The sequence below is a fragment of the Sebastes umbrosus genome, chromosome 15 (assembly GCF_015220745.1).
Source record: "Sebastes umbrosus isolate fSebUmb1 chromosome 15, fSebUmb1.pri, whole genome shotgun sequence".
Classification (NCBI taxonomy): Eukaryota; Metazoa; Chordata; class Actinopteri; order Perciformes; family Sebastidae; genus Sebastes; species Sebastes umbrosus.
Window position 1 is genome coordinate 3,518,791 of NC_051283.1, and position 19,031 is coordinate 3,537,821.

General features: G+C 39.0%; 1 protein-coding gene across 3 annotated transcripts in view; it reads right to left on the bottom strand.

Annotated features, from left to right (window-relative positions):
* Positions 1-2,995: 2,995 nt before the first annotated feature.
* Positions 2,996-19,031, bottom strand: part of dbpa (D site albumin promoter binding protein a) — a 40,335-nt gene continuing 24,299 nt past the window's right edge. For all 3 annotated transcript variants that reach the window (XM_037795051.1, XM_037795049.1, XM_037795050.1), the window contains 2 exons: positions 8,018-8,274; positions 2,996-5,194 (listed from right to left, as the gene is read on the bottom strand). In XM_037795051.1, the coding sequence (XP_037650979.1) occupies positions 4,979-5,194; positions 8,018-8,274 (473 nt within the window). In that variant the 3' untranslated portion in view covers positions 2,996-4,978. The remainder of the gene's footprint in view (positions 5,195-8,017; positions 8,275-19,031) is intronic.

The following is a 19,031-nucleotide window of genomic DNA, read 5'->3' on the forward strand; positions in this document are numbered from 1 at the left end:
ACACTGCAACAGGAAATAAACTGGGACACATTTAGAATGTTTACGTTTAAAACCGCGTAATGGTCTAAATATTGCATATTTGTGACATCACAAATAGACGGAAATCCTAACGGCTTGTTTCAAATCCACAATTTCTGAATACGAGCTGTGTGTATTTCTCCGTATATTGAGCGTTTTGATAGTTTAACAGTATTTATATAGCACTTAAACCTGCTTTAATGTAAAAGACCTGAAAATCTACTTTTTTACAATATGGGACCTTTAATATCTATTTCTCCTATATTTTTATTATCCAGCACTATATCACTTTCTGCACTATATTCACATTTTTAATAGTCCTGTATCTCAGTTTTTACCCTGCACTATATTCATTTTTAACAATTTCTTCATCTCCTGTTATTTTGATATCTGGTATATTTTTTTATACTCTGTATTACTTACTTGTGTCTTTTTACTAATATGTGTACTACTTGTGTCTTTTTTTTTACTAATATGTTTTGCACTATGGAACTGTGATGCTTGAAACTTGAATTTCCCTCGGGATCAATAAAGGTACTATCTATCTATCTATCTATCTATCTATCTAAGATCAAACAGTAAAGGCTCCAGTGTTTACATTATTTACATTTCAGGGTGTAGGATAAACATGAATGTGGAGTTTGTGTTGTTACCTGTTTTCTGGTTTCTGAGGGATTTAGGATTCACCACCCTGCACCATAATCACAGCTGTCTAGAGCCAGAAAATCCAGTTTTTGAAAACAGTGTGCAACCTGGATGGAGCAAAGGAGTGAAAAGCAGGCGGCGACCACGTCGGCTGACTGTGATAGGCTGAGATGCCAATCAAGGCTCTATATTTTGCTTATTGTCAACAAATTCCATGAAAAGACCAAAACCATCACAAAGCAAGACACCAGAAAAGCTCTGTCGGTGAGTAAGGATAAGCCTTTATTGGTGTTTGGAGGGAAAAAAGCCAGACCACATAATGCCGTCATCCCTGTGTGGACAGCACACAATACTGGTGAGGAGTCTGTGCAGTGCTGCGCTCATGGGACTTGTAGTTCATAACAGTCAGTCACAACATGGAGAAGTTAGCTGAGTATCCACAAAATTGAAGGAGAACTAACAAAGCTGTGTACATTATTATTATCATTATTTTTGTTATCATTATTACCCGCAATGCTGTTTCATCGTACAGCTGAAAACTGTCACTGCCGCCGAAGAGTCGCACGGAAAAAGTTTTAACACGCTCAACAACACAGTTACATAGAAAAATAGCACTGTCAAAAAGTTTCTGAAACGTCTGTGAAGAAATCCAACAATCCCAGATATAAAAAAAAAAACACAAAACACATGGCTTTCTTCTTCCATTGACGGACGGATGTGTAAGAAGCTCTGAGACTTTTCTTCCAGGGATTTAAATTCAAACGTTTGTGTCTGTGGATCAGTTTTAAACATATTCCCAAAAAGAAAAGACCACGAAAAAAAGAAAAATGTATATAAAGGATAGAACTACAGCTCCCATAATACACCTAGGGTTTAGTTAAGTCGGTTAGTTAGTTAAGATGGTGCCGACCAGCCACCATCCACCAACAGGCTCGTGGGAAATCAAGTGAAAGTTGTTCTCGGTGAATCGAAAAGGGGATTTAGGTGAGAATCAAATCACAGCTTCTCCTGAAGAAAACATGCTGTTGCAGGAAACGATTGACAAGAAATTTATATCAACAACAGCAATTATAATCTGAGCAACTGTGGCTGTATAACAAGAACTTTAGTTTCTTTTTTAAATATGGTAAGGTGTAGTCGCAATCTCTAAATAAAGACACAACAGCTTTAAATGAACCGTTCACTAAACCCCTCCCCCAAAACAGCAACCGTCCAATCATAGCATAGCGACCGTAACTTTGCTCTGGATTTCACAGCGTACTGAAGAGGTGTTCATGGCGTTGTAGTGAGAGTGATACAACATTTTAAGAGTTTGAGGGTCACTTTTCAATTTTCATTTGCTCAATTTTTCCATAAAACCGAAAACACAAAAGCAAAAAGTAGGGCTGTCAAAGTTAACGCGTTAACGCCACTAATTTCTTTAATGCATTAACATAACTTGTGAATTTTAGGCTGTAGCTGGCTCAGTTTTAAAGCTAAAGTGAAGACACTTGCATCATATGAAACTAGAAAACCAAAAGAATCCATTGGTATTCAATCAATTGATTGATTGGTATTAATTGATTTCCAATATAAATATATACATACATTTGCATAAAGCCAGCATATTTACCAACTCCCATGTTGATAAGAGTATTAAATACTTAGATACAAATCTATACCTTTAAAGTACATTTTGAACAAATAAAAAATGTGCGATTAATCACGATTAACTGTGGACAAACAATCATGTAATTAATTGCGATTAAATATTTGAATCGATTGACAAGCCCTTGCAAAAACATTAGCATGCATGGTTTACTAAAGAAGTAATATCAGAGTTTAAGATAACATTGAAAACATTAAAAAGTCAGTCGCAGACTGTTGTCCCTGGATAACATTAGCTTAATTAGCTAGCTAGCCACAGCTAGGCCTAATAAAATCTGCCAGCGACCGTTATTATTTTACTTCTTTTTACTTCTGGCATCAATTCAAAAATCATAAAGTGGTGTTCATTTGTGAGGATTATCTTGCTGAACAAAACGTGCAAGTATAACAATCCAAAATCCAATGGAACAATCCCATTGGCTTCTGCAACTGTTGCCATGGTGACATGAAGTTCTAGAAGGGAAGGCTTGATGGGCATAGCAACGGTAACTAAGGGGGGCGGGGCTTAGCCAATGGTCAGAGGAGAAAGTTCTCTGTCCCTTTTGCTAGTTAGTTAGTAATAACCTGGGATACAACAAAATCATAACGATAAAACCTGACAGATCTCAAATACTTTGCAACAATAAAAATTAAATATAATTCCCCCCACCCCAAAAAAAAGAAAAACAATTCGGTAATCCAATCAGACTTTTTGTGGGTTTTTTTAATGTGTATTTAATATCTCAGACAAAAACACCTGAGCAAAAACTGACAAAATGATTCCAATGGGATTTTCTGTAATATATTCAATTATGTATATTACAACTATAATCACATAATTCAAGCATATATCATATACATATATATATATATATCTAGTGAGAGAATAGTTTAATATTCAATAGTACAGTTGTATGGTACAGTAGCAGTAGGGTGCATTTCTCGTTTCTCATTGGGTAAAGTTTGAAGGAGAGGTATAGACAAGTGTTTGTGTGTAAATCTATATACGATTTATCGATACAATATTTAACAAAAGAAAGAAAAAAATAAACTAAAAAGAAGGAATAAAAGACAAAGAAAGGGTATAGGCAGTTCAGTACTGTGTTTGAGATGGTGGAAGTGTTTGCGTCTGTGTGTGTGTGTGTTTGTGTGTGTGTGTGTGTGTGTGTGCGTCAGGTGAAGGATCAGATCAGATCAGCACCATAGAAGTCCATAACAACATCAACAACAACGATAAGGGTTAAAACCTGGGTGAGGACCGTGTGTGTGTCCGTGTGTTTGTCGTGTGTCTGCATGCTGAAGGTTTCAGTCACTGTTCAATCTGGGCAAATCAACCCTAAACCAGTTAGTATTTCATTTTTGCACTTCCTGGACAAATCGAGGAGTAAACAGAGAGAGAAAGACTGCAACCGTGTTGTGTTATTGTTAACAAATTGTCCGTCTGTGTGAGTGTGTGTGTGAGCGAGCCACCAAACTCAATGCAAACCTGCCAGTGAAATTCTCCACCTCATTTATTTTCAAACATCTGCTCACATCCAGCTGTTCTGATGGCTAATTATTTCCTGTTTTTTCCTCTCTCTTTTTCTCCATCGCCTTCAAAAAATAAAAGCCCTGCGATTATTTCAAAAATCAGACACGGAATCAAATAGAAGATAACAAATCAAGTGCTTGAACGAGCCCACAAAGAAAACAAACGAACACAAAAATTTCTTAAAACTATACAATTTTTGTTTCACCGTCTTCCTGCTAACACCCCTCCGACACGCTCGAAAACAATCGTTACTAAGATACCGCGCCTCGTGTCGCACCGTGTGAAATACCTGATTCAACCGTGATACATTCTCTGTTATGCCTCCGCCTCCGACTAACCAGCTCAGTGAAATCGAAAATAGATTATCTGTTGTTTTAGCGATAAACAGCTGGGAGGAAAAGCGTTCCGTGTGGCCCCGTGACTGTCCAGCTAACACCCCCTCCCCGCCCCCATATATAAAATATACAAAAGATTATCTCCAAAATCCTCCTCCTGGCTATCTCTGCTAATAGAAAAATATACAATAATCCTATGTCAAAATCTCTTTGCGTTATGGACGAAAACCTTGCGCCTCTCCTCCTTCCTCCTCTTTGCTGGACTAGTCTTGCCTTCCTGCCCACTTCAAAAATATACATGTTTTTTTGTCCTATTTATAGAAAAAAATTACACATCTGACCTCTCCTGGCTTGTATCCCTGCCTTGAGCTTAAAAAGTGAGATTTCACTGGCATAATGTGAATTCAACACCCTGTTTGAACTGGCCGGAGCAGCGGCCGGGACGCACTACCTGCAAAAATGCCATGCGACATCGGGCGTAAGCACAGCACCGAGGGTGACGGAAGCTGCCGAGGTGACACACGGTGATACAGTACGTTGAGTGGATTCAGCGAAGCAGCATGTACAAAGAGAGTCAAACTGGAAAAGATGACGTCGCTGTGCTCTCCCGTCGTGACATCCTGAAGCACAAGCGTGCGCACACTTTTTTGTGTTTGCGCCCGGTGTCGCACAGCGCTTACTGCAGATCTACGTCAGCCCTCTCCCTCGCCACTTCAACTAAAGTGCTGCTGTTGTTGGGTTTGCCTTGTACCCTTTTCTGGTTTCCTCCTCCCCTCCCGCCCCTTTTCTCCTTCGTCTTCGTCTTCTTCCTCCTTCCGCCGCCTCACAAGTCTCCGTGTCGACTCTCGTACTTGTTGATGATGTTCCTGCAGCGGCCCAGCTCTTTCCTCATGTCGGCCACCTCCTGGCGAAGGGCGCCGTTCTCCCGCTCCAGGAAGGCGGCGCGCACAGAGATCTGGTTCTCCTTCAGCCGCCGGGCGTCCCGCGAGCGCTTCGCCGCCTCGTTGTTCTTGACACGTCGGCACCAGTACTTGTCGTCCTGTTGTAGAAAGGATGCCAGGAAAGGAAGAAGGGAAGGAGGAAAGGCAAAAATTGAATAGTTGCAACTACCGAACACAAAAACCATGACAATCACAAGACACCTCAGACATAGTTCTTGCCACAAAGTACAGTATGGTTACGCCCAAAATTCACTAAAATGCTATTTAGTACGCTAAAACGCGAAACCTCAGTATGAAACCAATAAGACACGAATTACATACAAATTCCAGTGAAATACTGTATTACAGTATGCAACGCTGGACACTACGCCGGCATAAATATCCCACAATGCAATGTGGCAGTCACGACAACGTTCATAACGGATGTTGTCAGACAGCTCTGTAACGTCAATAACGCTTCTATTTAAGTGTAAGTATAAGATTCCACCTAACCCCTAACCCTAACCCCTAACCCTAACCAATCTTCTCTTCTCTATTCCGACATGGAAATGATAAGATATATATGTTAGCCCCATTGCTAATTTTGTATTGACAACAAATATTTTGAAACGTAGCCAAATTAGCTATTTCTAATAATCTCACGTTATAGCTGCAGTTTCCTTATTAGAATAGCAGCTGAAATATAAAGTGCATAGCTTGTTTTGATAAACTTCAGTGTTAATATAGGATTATATTTAGATGTACTGCCAGCAATAGTGGCTTTACAGATATTTGCAAAAGGTCCGTTGACTGTAACTGCAGCTGCTTACGTTGGTCACGAACGAAAAATAGTCATGTGCGACACAGTTAAACAGCTAACTGCGTTTAACCCAGAGACATTAAGAGACAGGCACCAAAGTGTCAAATCAAATGGTCAGCATGTATACAAAAGACCTACACAACGTGCTTTCTAAACTCAGTAGTATTAAATACTTTGCATCTTTTCAACAAGTGAAAACGGTATTAATAAATCTTTATGAAAGGCAGTTCTTTCTGAATGCAGCTGTATAGTCCTGCCCTGCTGAGCTGCTCAGCTGAGTGAATAAATGCCCGGCAGCCTCACATAAAAGTCTGCAACGTTGTTTTTTGGGGCATGAAAGGCATTTTTTTGGCCAATGAGGGTCCCATGAGAAGACGATTGGAAACCGCAGAGATTGTTGTGTTAAACTTTTGGACTCGGAGAGCACAACAGGAGTCCAAATAGAAAGTGGAGATCTCTATCTGAAAGATTTACGCCAGTGGAATCACTGCAGGCCCAAACGGTTCATAGTGTTTCCTCAGAGAGCCGTTTACAAGATCTGTTTACAAACTGGCAACATTAAAATCATTCCACCATTCAAACTCGGTCAAATCATCATCCTTTTGCAACATTTTTAAAAGAGATTATCAGCCTTGAGATTATTTTTTTTTATTAGTTTATGATAACTCTCCTTCACGTTGTGATCCTGAAACATCTTTCATGTTTTGATCGTAGCCATATTTTCCTCCTCTTCAGTGGAGGGTTGGTATTAAACAAAGAGCTGAATCTAAAATCTAATTTATGAGCAGCTGCAGAGCAATCCCAGCTTCATTTCTAACTTTGGTCAGGGATAATTTTTCCGAACAACCTGCACACAAATGATTTATAAAACCCTCTACGAGGAGGTGAGCGCCTTCATCTCTCCATAAATTACAAAAGCCTGAGGAGCTGCAGCTGCTCGCTGCTGAACTGTGAAAGCACGAGCCATTGATCAGAGCTCCTCTTATTGTGCAATGAGCTGAGGACAAAATATTTTAGGACTTTTGTCAGGAGGCATAAAAACTAGTGGGCATCATGCGCCTTTTAGTTTTTTTCCACATCGATACTGGAGCTGTCAAAGAGCCGTGGCCTTCGTCATGATGAAGTTCAGACGTGGCTGCCGGGGGTTCAGTCTGAACTGTATACTGAAGTGACCTGTTTTCATCTGTGAGTAAGTCTCTCTGGACAACACGCAAGTGTTGAAGTAGGTGGAGATTTTAAATGCCGAGTTTGCATCTATTTTTATTTATTCATTGATTTATTCTTAAGAGATGTATTCATTGTCTTTGATCTAATAATTTACAGTTGCACTGTGTATTTTCTGTTTTTATGTCTGTGAAGCACTTTGTAAACTTGTTTTGAAAAGTGCCATATAAATCAAGCGTATAAAATAATAATGTTATTATTATTATTTTAATTTCCTATTTTATTTTTTACTTTATTTGTGACAATTTTTTTTTTTTTATAACGGAGTCCTTTCTGCCAGTGCTGTACGAATATGTCAACCTGCTTCTAATAGAAATCCACTCATTTCAAGAGTTTTCTGGAAATTATTATGTTTATCTTAAAGTAATAAAGAATAGGACATGTTGCTGTGCAAGAATCATTAAAAATTAAACATGATTTTATAAAATACCCAATATAAGTACATTCTTTTGATGGAAATTACTTGCTTTACTGGCAGATTTTTCCTCTTAATTTAAGAAAATAAGATTTTAAGGACTCAATCTACAGACAAAAATGACATGATAATAATGATGGTTTTTCAGGTTTGAGAAAAAAATCCTGATGATATAACTAAGTTTGAAACAAGAGATTGGTTTTCCTAGATCATTCATAGATATAAGGGTCTTCTCATCTTCTCATTGGCCATCAAAAATATGTGTCTTTCAGTCATCATAGAAAATAAAAATGTATTTATTTATTTTCTATGATTTTTAGCCTGTCAGGATCTTTATAAAATCCACATATGGCCTTAAACAGACCCACTAAAACCACAGAGAAGCTGTTTGCATGCTTACATTTTGGAAAGAAAAATGACCACAGTAAAAACTAGTCAGAAAGTGGTCTATTGGACAGCATAGAATTGTGGGAGATGTAGTACCTTCTGCTCATTGGGGACCAGCATCTTGCGGGCCTTTTTGATCATCGGCTGAGGTTTCAGCTCCTCGTCGGAGAAGCGGTGCCGCCGCGGGTCAAACGCCTCCTGGCCCGGCACGCTGGACAGCGCCAGGTCCGCCGGGTCGGGGTCGAAGTTCACCATAACGTCGCTGCTGTTGCCGTTGGCGGCCGCTGGAGGTCCAGAGGGTCCCGGGGGGCAAGTAGAAGTGGGTGACTGGTCCTGAGGCACCGCCCGACCACCTATAGGAGGGAGAAAGAGAAAGAGGAGGACTCAGTTTGTTTTACCACACGGTTTCTGGCAGCCATATTGGAGCTGTTTCGTTGTAGTCAAACAACAACCAAGTGTCTCAAGCTTAAGCTCTAATGGCCAAGAAAACTTTGTATTGTAGTTTAGGAGAGGTACACTCCTGTGCTCTAGAACTTTTTTGATCAAGTTATCAGTAGTTCAGCTCTTCTAAAGTGTGTCTTAATGTAAATGTCACACACTCAGTCTTTGCCCTTTCTGGCCACAGTAACTGGTAAAGATTGCAGCTCCAAAGACTTAAACTCACTCCAAACGTTATAAAGTCCCCTATGGCGTTGTTGATTCCTCTAACTATGTGGGGAATCACAGATGCTTTAACACAGTGTCCGTATGCACACAAGCTGATAAATATCCAGTAGAAGCCAGCACATCAAGATTAACATTGGTTACTACAGAAAAAATCTCTTTACGGACTGTTTGGCTTGTTAACAAATCCACAAAGCAGCTGTTTTTTTCTGCGTCACAATAAATCAAATGTGGAAACAAATCAACCTTACACTGTTCCTCTTTTGCAACGGTGTCTTTTTTTAGATATAGAGGAGAGATCTTCTCGACAGCGCCAGATGTTGAGGCAGAGATTTACGATGCGACTGCAAAGCAGCTGTTGATTGTCAAAAGTCAGAAGGTCAGTTGAAGGTCAGAGGTCAAGCTCAGCTGCAGACACTGGAAGCGGGAGTCTTGCTCAAGGGCATTTAAATCGAGTTTGGTTTGAACTTGAAACAATCTCCTCAGGCTGCTGATTATTCTATGCAGGATGCTTTGTTAATATTGTCAATTTGTGATAGTCATATCAATAAAACGGCACATAAATTACAAGAAAAGAGAGCGAGAATTGTCGATTTATTTCCAGCAAAGTATGAACACAGAATCAGCAGGTCTGGCTTCATTACTCATTTAGCTGTTCAATCACGGTCATCGTGTCGCTTTATCTGCAGATTAGAGCCCATCTGCCCTCTGCGGGCAGTCACATGTCAGAGAGCAGCAGCGGAGCTAAAGGCTAACACGCTAATGACGATCCTCCACGGAGGTTTGATCACATTTAACTTGAACTTTAAAAATGAACATTAACAACTACCAGTGGAGCAAAACATGATGACAGAATTGTTATGGTGTCATTTTTTCTTTTATACAAGGAGTATTAATCGGTCGTTTTGGTCTTAGTGCATTAAAATTTCTTTAGTTGATTAGTCATTTTTTATGCTTTTTTCATGCTGAATGAAGTGGTGATTTTATGGGATTCTTTGTGGAGAAATTAATTAAACTAATCGAGTTATTTGACTAAGAATTTTTTTTGGTCGAGGACCCTAATATTATTATTATTTATATAAGAAATAGTTAAAGCAATATTATTAGTATTAGTATTATTATATTATTTATATAAATATTATTATTAGTAGTATTTTTATAAATAATAATAATATGTATTTCTTATGTAAATAATAATTATAATAATATTCATTTCTTGTATAAATAATAATAATAATAATAATATTTATATAAGAAATAGTTGAAGTATTTGATAATTTTATGGAGTGAAAAGGACCTGATTTAGATCTTTTCTATAACTGCACATAACAATTAATAAACAGCTACATAACAGCAACTTCATTGTAAAGCCTATAGTTGTAGTATGAGGCAGCAGAGTGACATGTGCTGTACACTCTGTCTCTCTCATGTTTCATCCAGAGAGCAGCGAGCCAAGAATGAGGCCCACTGAGATGAGTTGACCATAAAGAGGATTACCCTATAGACAGCGGACAATATGCTCAAATTTGATTAAAGATGGAGGAGAAATGGGAATGCCAGTATGTTTGTTTTTTCCCACATCTTGTTTCTAAATAGTCTTCTTGCACATTTAATAACTAGTGGACTCTGTAATTCTTCATAATCTCCTCAAACAAACAGCATCTTCACTCTGCTGTTTCACAGCAGGCACAGTGACACCGATTCACCACCAGGTGACGGTACCGAGCCAGAGACGCTGAGCAGGGCAGCGGGTTCACATCATGCTGGATTTACAGTACAACAAGCAGGAGAGATCAGGATTCTGGTTAACCCTTTGTGGTGCTTCGTGTGAGGAAAAATCACCGAATACAGAAACAGAACGATCTGAGTAAAACAAGGAGATTAAAGATCAGAAATCTCGTGTCTCTGTTTTATATTCAATAATGCTCGGTTGAAAGACAACGGATAATGTTGGCTGGTTGTTGGTGTGGCCGTTCTCTTTTTTTTTTTTTTTTTCCCAATTGGATTCCAGCAGGCTTTAGTGGCATGACATCTCACATGTGTGTTGAAAATAAATGTTGTGGAATAAAATAAAATAAAATAAAATAAAATAAAATAAAATATAATAAAATAAAATAAAATAAAATAAAATAAAATAAAATAAAGTAAAGTAAAGTAAAGTAAAGTAAAGTAAAGTGAAATGAAATGAAATGAAATGAAATGAAATGAAATGAAATGAAATGAAATAAAATAAAATAAACATGATGCTGTGGTGTCAGTTCAAGTTATTCTTGGATGCTGGTAGTAAATTGTTTGGCAGTGAATGTAAAACTCCTCTTTGGTGCTTTTACCCTGCAGCTATTCTGCATTTGCTTCTTTTCTCTGAACGTAACAGAATAGAGAGTCTATTTTCAGTCATATCTCTACACCAGCTGCTTATCACACAATTCTTCTCCGTTTCTGAAAAAACAACAACTTGATTTTTCTAAACATTTCCTCTCTGAAATACAAGTGTTAGTTGAGCAATCACCCAGCACCAGTCAGAACTATATTGTGGCAGCATTTGTAAGATGCTTTTTTTTTTTTTTTTTTGAGCTCCAGGCTCCGAGCCACAGATTATAAATAACTGCAGAGCGGGTGACCAATATCGACTGAAACAGTAGTGGAAAGATTTCAGATACTTGAGCAAAATTAAACAGAAAAGAGACGCGTTTACAGTATTTGACTTATAAATGATTTGTTTCCAGCTGAGAGGAGCAGGCTTACATCAAAGATCCCTCTCATTAACGATAGATTTGAAAGATTCTGCATTAATGACGCATCTTCATTTGGTTTTACTGTGAAGAAGATCTAGTATGAAGCACCAAAATGTCCTCCGTCTTGAGACTATGTGCAAAACTGGAAATATCAGTCTCGACATGTCAGTTGCTACTTGACTTCTGCTTTGAACTGTCAGTCATTTCATTATGCGCGTCAACCACAATACCACAACCAAATCCTCTACGGGCTCTGAGAAATCAGGCTGATGCTCCGTGTCAGGCAGAGGGTGGGAGGTAGACGGCTATGTTCCCCCCCCGTGAAATACAGCTGAAAACACTTGACTACACACTGAGCGAGCAGTGTTGTTACGAGAGAGGGAGATTCTGGGTATATAAACTTTGGGAGTGCTGGTGTTTGAGTTCAAACTCGTGTCAACCTCTGAGATAAAATCTTCTTATGATGGTGTTTACATTCAATCGGAAGAAGTGGAAAAAAAACAAACTCCTCATTTCAGCAACTTTGATCTGCTTATGAAAATCAACATTTACCTGTAAATTGTGTGAGAATATAACCACATTTACTACTTGTATCATTACAAGGTATATCTGACTGTTTTCTCCCGGCTTAGATCTCATATTTACATAACTTCGAGTGTGACGTGAACGCATCATCTTGCTCTACAGTTATTATCCTTTATAGTCTTTGGTCCAAGCCAAAGAGTGGAAAACTTTTTTTGTGTATTTTGGTTGTTTTAGGCTCCCAGTGCCAAGTTGCAATCAGACCAGGGCTTGTAAACAAAAGTCACATGGACTCCCAAATACAGAAGCTTGGTGATGAGCCAGAGTGTTGGCAACCTGTCGTCCTGCAGAGTTTGACATTTTGGCCAAAGAGTCAAAACCTGATTCCTCTTGTTGTGTCGCCACCGTTCAAACACTACTGTTTGCTCCTAAATGAACTAAATCACTGAACTCTACAACCTGCAAATAAACAATCAACTTACTGACATAAATAGGGGATAAACCATGAATATCCTTTCTTAACCAAACACAGTGTACAAATCTCCAGTGGGAAAGTTACTGTATACAATCGCTTATGAATTTCACATGTTTTTGTTATTTCAGTTACGAATAGATAGATAGATAGATAGTAACTTTATTAATCCCGAGGGAAATTCAAGTTTCCAGCATCACAGTTCCATAGTGCAAAAGTGCAAAAACATGTTAGTAAAAAGGCAGTAAAAAAGTTAGTAGTGCAAAGTACAAAGAACAAAAAAATATACCAGATATAAAAATACAAGATAAAGAAGAAAACTGTTAAAACTGAATATAGTACAGAGTAACAGCTGTGATATACGACTATTAAAAAAAAGTGAATATAGTGCAGAAGAGACTGTTAAAAGTGAGTATAGTGCATTATTATCTGTCCTGCATACCGTATATGAGGGTAAGAATAAGAGAGAATAAGAGAAGGAGACAGAAAAGCAACTACCAAACACAAACGAGAGCATGCATCATGCACAAAGTTCAGTTTATGAATAGATTATGCATTTTAATGCTTAGTTGCAGCCCTACATCCATCCTTACAGCACACACAAACATGTGTACGCGCACTTTCATAAAATCATCTTTGGATGGAAGCGCTGTTTACAATCCATAATGCAATGTACCATATATCCTCCTCTTTATCCGTCTATACATCCTCTGGTCCATCTGTTGGTCAGAGAAGCAGCGACTCCATCGGATGAACCGCTGCTGGCTTGATCTGACTCTCTGGCAGCTGGACGGGCGCTGATCCTGAATAAGTCTACCTAAAGCCCCGTCCTAATAACAACCATTTTGGGCAAAAAGTTGAAACCGATCCAAGAACACGGCTCCCGCTGCTGCCGGGTAAACAGCCGCCAAGCGCGGCTTCGCCTGGCTTCATTTCCTGTCTGTGAGCAGGAGCCATTTGGGCGAAGCAGCCGCTGACTCTCGGATTCTCTCTCTGCTTTCATTAATTTAGCTGAGATTATGTGTTTTTCTCTTTCCGCCTGTCGCTCTGCCTGTCAATCTCTGCCTCTCTCTGTCCATCAGTCTACAGTCTGTGAGGTTCACTGAAAGCCTTGTATATGATACTATTTTTTTTACTAAAGTAGCTAATACTCACTTATTTTTAATTTAAAATGGACCATTCTCGTGCCAAAAACATCACACTTAATCCAGTGTTTCTACCAGAACGGCAACACTAAAGTTCCTGCATTGACTTTCAAGACTTTTCAAGGTCTTCGAAGGTCTCGTTTGGTGAAATTCAAGGACTCTACGGTTTAGAATTAGAGCCTTCATTTCTTATTCATATTCTTGTCAAGTCAAGCAATCCTAGTTGAAATCCCTCATTTTTAAAAATGGCTGCTGTATCATCTAAAATCTCCATCACAGGCTTCGCCTCAGGATGTGAAGTGTTGATCCTCGGATGGAGCGAACAGAAGCATACTGATGAATTTGGGCGATGTATTGTAACTTGAGAACGTGGAGAACTTTTCCAGTTCTCTTTGGGAAACTTTTTTTTTAAAAGTCTTTTCAAGGTCCAACAGAGTTTGACAGAAGAAAATCGTAAAAAAAATGATCCAAAACAGTTTCTCTCTTGAGTCGCCATTTTGCTCCAGCGTTCACAAAGCATGCAGGGAGAAAATCGGCCGTCGTGGGCATAGACGCCCACAGAGGCAGAAAATAGACAGGTTGAGGTTTGAGAGTCAGGTGAGCAACTCTTCCTCTTGACTAATCGCTCGCTTCATCTAACTATACTTTCACTTGATCCGCCTACTGCACACATCAAAACCAAGAGCTGAATGCAACAAACTCACTGCTGCTCTCTGAAGGGGTTGTGGAAAGGCATTTTGGGAAATGTAGGAAGCCAAAAAACTTAAAGGTCCCATATCATGCTCATTTTCAGGTTCATACTTGTATTTTGTGTTTCTACTAGAACATGTTTACATGCTATAATGATAAAAAAAAACTTTATTTTCCTCATACTGTCTGTGTGAATATACCTGTATTCACCCTTTGTCTGAAACGCTCCACTTTAGTGCATTTCAACGGAATTGCAACTGAATTGCAACGGAATTGCGTTGCTAGGCAACAGCTTGGGTCCATGTTTACTTCCTGTCAGCTGATGTTATTTACATACACTGCAACAGGAAATAAACTGGAACACATTTAGAATGATTATGTTTAAAACTGTGTAATGGTCTAAATATTGTATATTTGTGACATCACAAATGGACAGAAATCCTAACGGCTTGTTTCAAACGCACAATTTCTGAATACGGGCTGTGTGTATTTCTCCGTATATTGAGCGTTTTGATAGTTTAACAGTATTTATATAGCACTTAAACCTGCTTTATAATATAAAAGACATGAAAATCTCACTTTTTACAATATGAGACCTTCAAGTGAAAGTGGGCGAAACTGAAGACGCAAAAGCCTCCTTCAAATACGATGAACTTCACAGGCTCATCCTCATCATCATCCTCATCATCATCATCAGGCAGGACAGAGCGTTTCCCTTTAAATCTGTTATTTAAGCCTTTTCCCTGTTTCAGTAGCTTCTTGTGTAATAAAGGGAAACAACGCAATTACTGGGACAATGGTAATTATGCTAATTATACAAGGATGGAGGTAACAATTAACTTCTATTGTGAATACTGTAATTGAGACTTGTACTTTTTCCAGTGGTTTTTAAAGTTATTTTCACCTTCAGTGAGTTTTCATCAAAGTTAAGTACTTTACTGCGTTTAAGCTCTGTTAGCTCTGAAACTGAGGTGTCCAGTCGACTTCTTTTTGAGTGGATTGTTTTTGTTTCATGCTCTACTGTGACAACAAATGTCATTTTGTTAGAGAAACTGTATGCTTTTCATGAGAAAGGTGACCTATTCAATTTGTTTGTTTGGTGTCCCTGCAGTACCCTTGTGGTCTTATGGTACAGTCATACAGTTGTAGTAGAGTAGTACCGTAATAGCGCTTACAGTACTAGGAGCACTAATAGTCATACAGTAGTGTACTAGTACTAGTGATGCTGTCAGTAATAGTAGTACTTACAGCAGCAGTACCAGCAGTAACAGTAGTATTTGCAGTCTTAGCTGTAGTACTAACAGCAGTGGTAGTGGCAGTACCAATACATTGTTAGTAGTAAGTAGTACAACTACTGTTAATACTACTACTGCTGCTCTTAGTACTAGTAGCAGTAGCAAGTACTTATATTAGCAGTAGTAGTATATCAATACCAGCACTACTACTAGTAATTAGTAGTAGCCATGGCAGTATAGCTGTACTTGTAGTAGTAGCAGGGGTTATGACAGTAACAGCAGAAATGGTACTGGTCATAAAAGTAGTACTCTCAGCAACTGTACCAGTGTGTACCAGCCTTAGCAGTAGTACTAACGGCAGTTGTAGCAGTACTAAAAGCATTACTACCAGTCCTATGAGTACTGGCTTCAGCAGTAGTACAAACAACCGCAGTAGTAGTAGTAGTATGAGAAGTAGTATCAATAATAGCAGTAGTTTTGTCAGCAACAGTAGCAGTGGCACTGTAGTGGTAAACCTCCTTACAGTACTTTCAGCGGCAGAACTTAGAGCAGTACCAGAAGTACTATTTGTAGTCCCAACAGTAGTAGTATCAGTACAAGCAGTAGTAGCTGTAATAGTAGTAGTCTTAGCAACAGTAGCAGCATGAACAGTACACTCAGAAGCCTAAGCAGCAGTACTAATATTAGTAATCATATTACCGGCACTACTAACAGAAGCAGCACTAGTAACGGCAGTATTAGTACTAGTAGCAGCAGTATTAGTACTAGCATCAGCAGTAGTAGTAGTAGTAGTAGTAGCAGCAGTAGTAACAGTGGTATTAGTACTACCATCGGCAGTAGTAGCAGCAGTATTAGTACTAGCATCAGCAGTAGTAGTAGTAGTAGCAGCAGTAGTAGCAGTGGTATTAGTACTACCATCAGCAGTAGTAGCAGCAGTATTAGTACTAGCATCAGGCAGTAGTATTAGTACTAGCATCAGCAGTAGTATTAGTACTAGCATCAGGCAGTAGTATTAGTACTAGCATCAGCAGTAGTATTAGTACTAGCATCAGCAGTAGTATTAGTACTAGCATCAGGCAGTAGTATTAGTACTAGCATCAGCAGTAGTATTAGTACTAGCATCAGCAGTAGTGTTAGTACTAGCATCAGCAGTAGTGTTAGTACTAGCATCAGCAGTAGTATTAGTACTAGCATCAGCAGTAGTGTTAGTACTAGCATCAGCAGTAGTATTAGTACTAGCATCAGCAGTAGTGTTAGTACTAGCATCAGCAGTAGTATTAGTACTAGCATCAGCAGTAGTATTAGTACTAGCATCAGGCAGTAGTATTAGTACTAGCATCAGCAGTAGTATTAGTACTAGCATCAGCAGTAGTGTTAGTACTAGCATCAGCAGTAGTGTTAGTACTAGCATCAGCAGTAGTATTAGTACTAGCATCAGGCAGTAGTATTAGTACTAGCATCAGCAGTAGTATTAGTACTAGCATCAGCAGTAGTATTAGTACTAGCATCAGCAGTAGTGTTAGTACTAGCATCAGCAGTAGTATTAGTACTAGCATCAGGCAGTAGTATTAGTACTAGCATCAGCAGTAGTATTAGTACTAGCATCAGCAGTAGTAATCAGATAAAGAGTCAGAGCAGCGCTTCATTTCCTGTCTAGGCCGCTCTGAGTGGACGACATGCAGATGAACCGTGAGCTCTGCCAGCAGCTGTTTGTGCCAAACACAAAAAACACGCGCTGGAAATTCAACACACACGTGGAATGTGATATAGGAAGTGTGTTACATAAAGAGGGCTCTCCTCCCCGTAACGTAAACACAGCGCCGTCACCAACTGCAGCCGTGTTTAGCTTCTTCCTCTCTGCCTCAAACACAGCAGATCCTTCCTTCACAGCAGCAGCTATACGAGCCTTTAATGCTCAAATACTGGCCACACACACTCCTTCAGGCTGCAACTAACTATTATTTTCACTTTTGATTGATCTGTCAATTATGTTTTTGAATAATTGTTTGGTCTACATACATTTTTTAAAGCCCAAGATGACAAATAACTTGTCAGAAATCCCAAAATATGAATTTAACAATGATATAAAACAGAGTAAATAAACATATTCACAGATTTAAGAAGCTGTAAAGAACAAATGACAATAAAATAAAATAAAACACACACATGCAACTGGACACAATGGTTTCTGCATCATGGTTTGGGATTATTTAACAGAAAGCTATTGATTGTGTTTTAATCTAGTTTCTATGAAGTGACATGTATTGCTTAAAAGATGTACTAAAGAAGCACAAACACGCATTATTTCCAAAATTAAATTACATTATCTTTTGATTAGTGTCAGTACAAAGAGTTAAACTAAAAGAAAATCTAATCAGAGTTTAATAAAGAAATAAAGAAAGTCTTTGCCTTCTAGTCACACACACCCACGATGATCATTTTATTATTATTATTATTATTTTTTTATCTCAGCTTACATCTTTAACATCTGTTTTTTGTCTCATCTCACGGTTTCTACAGATGTGGAACATGTCCATGTACACACCCAGGCAGCAGGCTTGGACTCGCCCCTGCACACACAAACAAACACACACACACAGCCAGCCGGGCACGTGCACGTTCACACAAGTGTGGAAGAACGCCAGTGGACACACAAACACATACATACACAAACACCAGAAACACTTGAGTCCAGGTGACACACCCCAGGAGTCTTGTTCCTTATGTCAACACACTGACTGGGAGTTATGTCACCACGTGTTGCTAAATCACTGCTCACGCTCGGCCAATAGCCACATCAGATTGTGAGACGCTGGACACATGACATGACTGGACCCCACGTTGTGTAAGATTCTGCAGGTTTACCCAGAACTGCATCAGAACTTCAGTATTTTGGTCATGAATCACTCCTCTCCACACTAACACTGCTCTCCACAAAGATAGTAGATTCAAACAGAAGATCTGTGCAGGGTGAGCCTGTCCTTACCAGAAAAACAACAGGATTAATATTGTTTGTTTAAACTCCGTAATGTTCATGTTTTCATGACAAGCAACCTCTTGTGCGAATAATAACTCTGTAAGAAGCAAAGCCTTAAGGAGAGTGACGTAACAACACTGCAAAACCTCTTAGAGAGAGGACAAAGCTTCTGACTTGTTGGTTTCTTTTAACCGTGATCATGGGTTGCATCCCAAATTCTAACATGCTATTTAGTATGCTAAAACAGTATGTGAGATATTTTAGGATGTATGAAACCAACAGTATGTGAATTGAATACTATTTCCAATGAAATATTATAGTATGTAACGCTTGGCGGCAAAAATATCCCGCAGTGCAATGTGGCAGTAACGACAACGTTCATAGCAGATGTTAACGGACAGCTCTGTAACGTCAATAATTCTTCAATTTAAGTGTTTTTGGGGGAATATAGTTTTACAATTAGTTCAGACATTATGATTCTCGTAAATCATCATTTGGTCACATGGTGTTGGTACGGGTTACCATGGTTACGTGTCTCCAACTGGCAAGGAGGCTCTCAGGAAGAACAGAAAGTACTGTTTATTCACACAAAAGTATGTTGAACGATAGTACACATAATGAGTTTGAGTGCATAGTGTGTGGTTTCGGACGCAGCCATGATCTCCCCAATC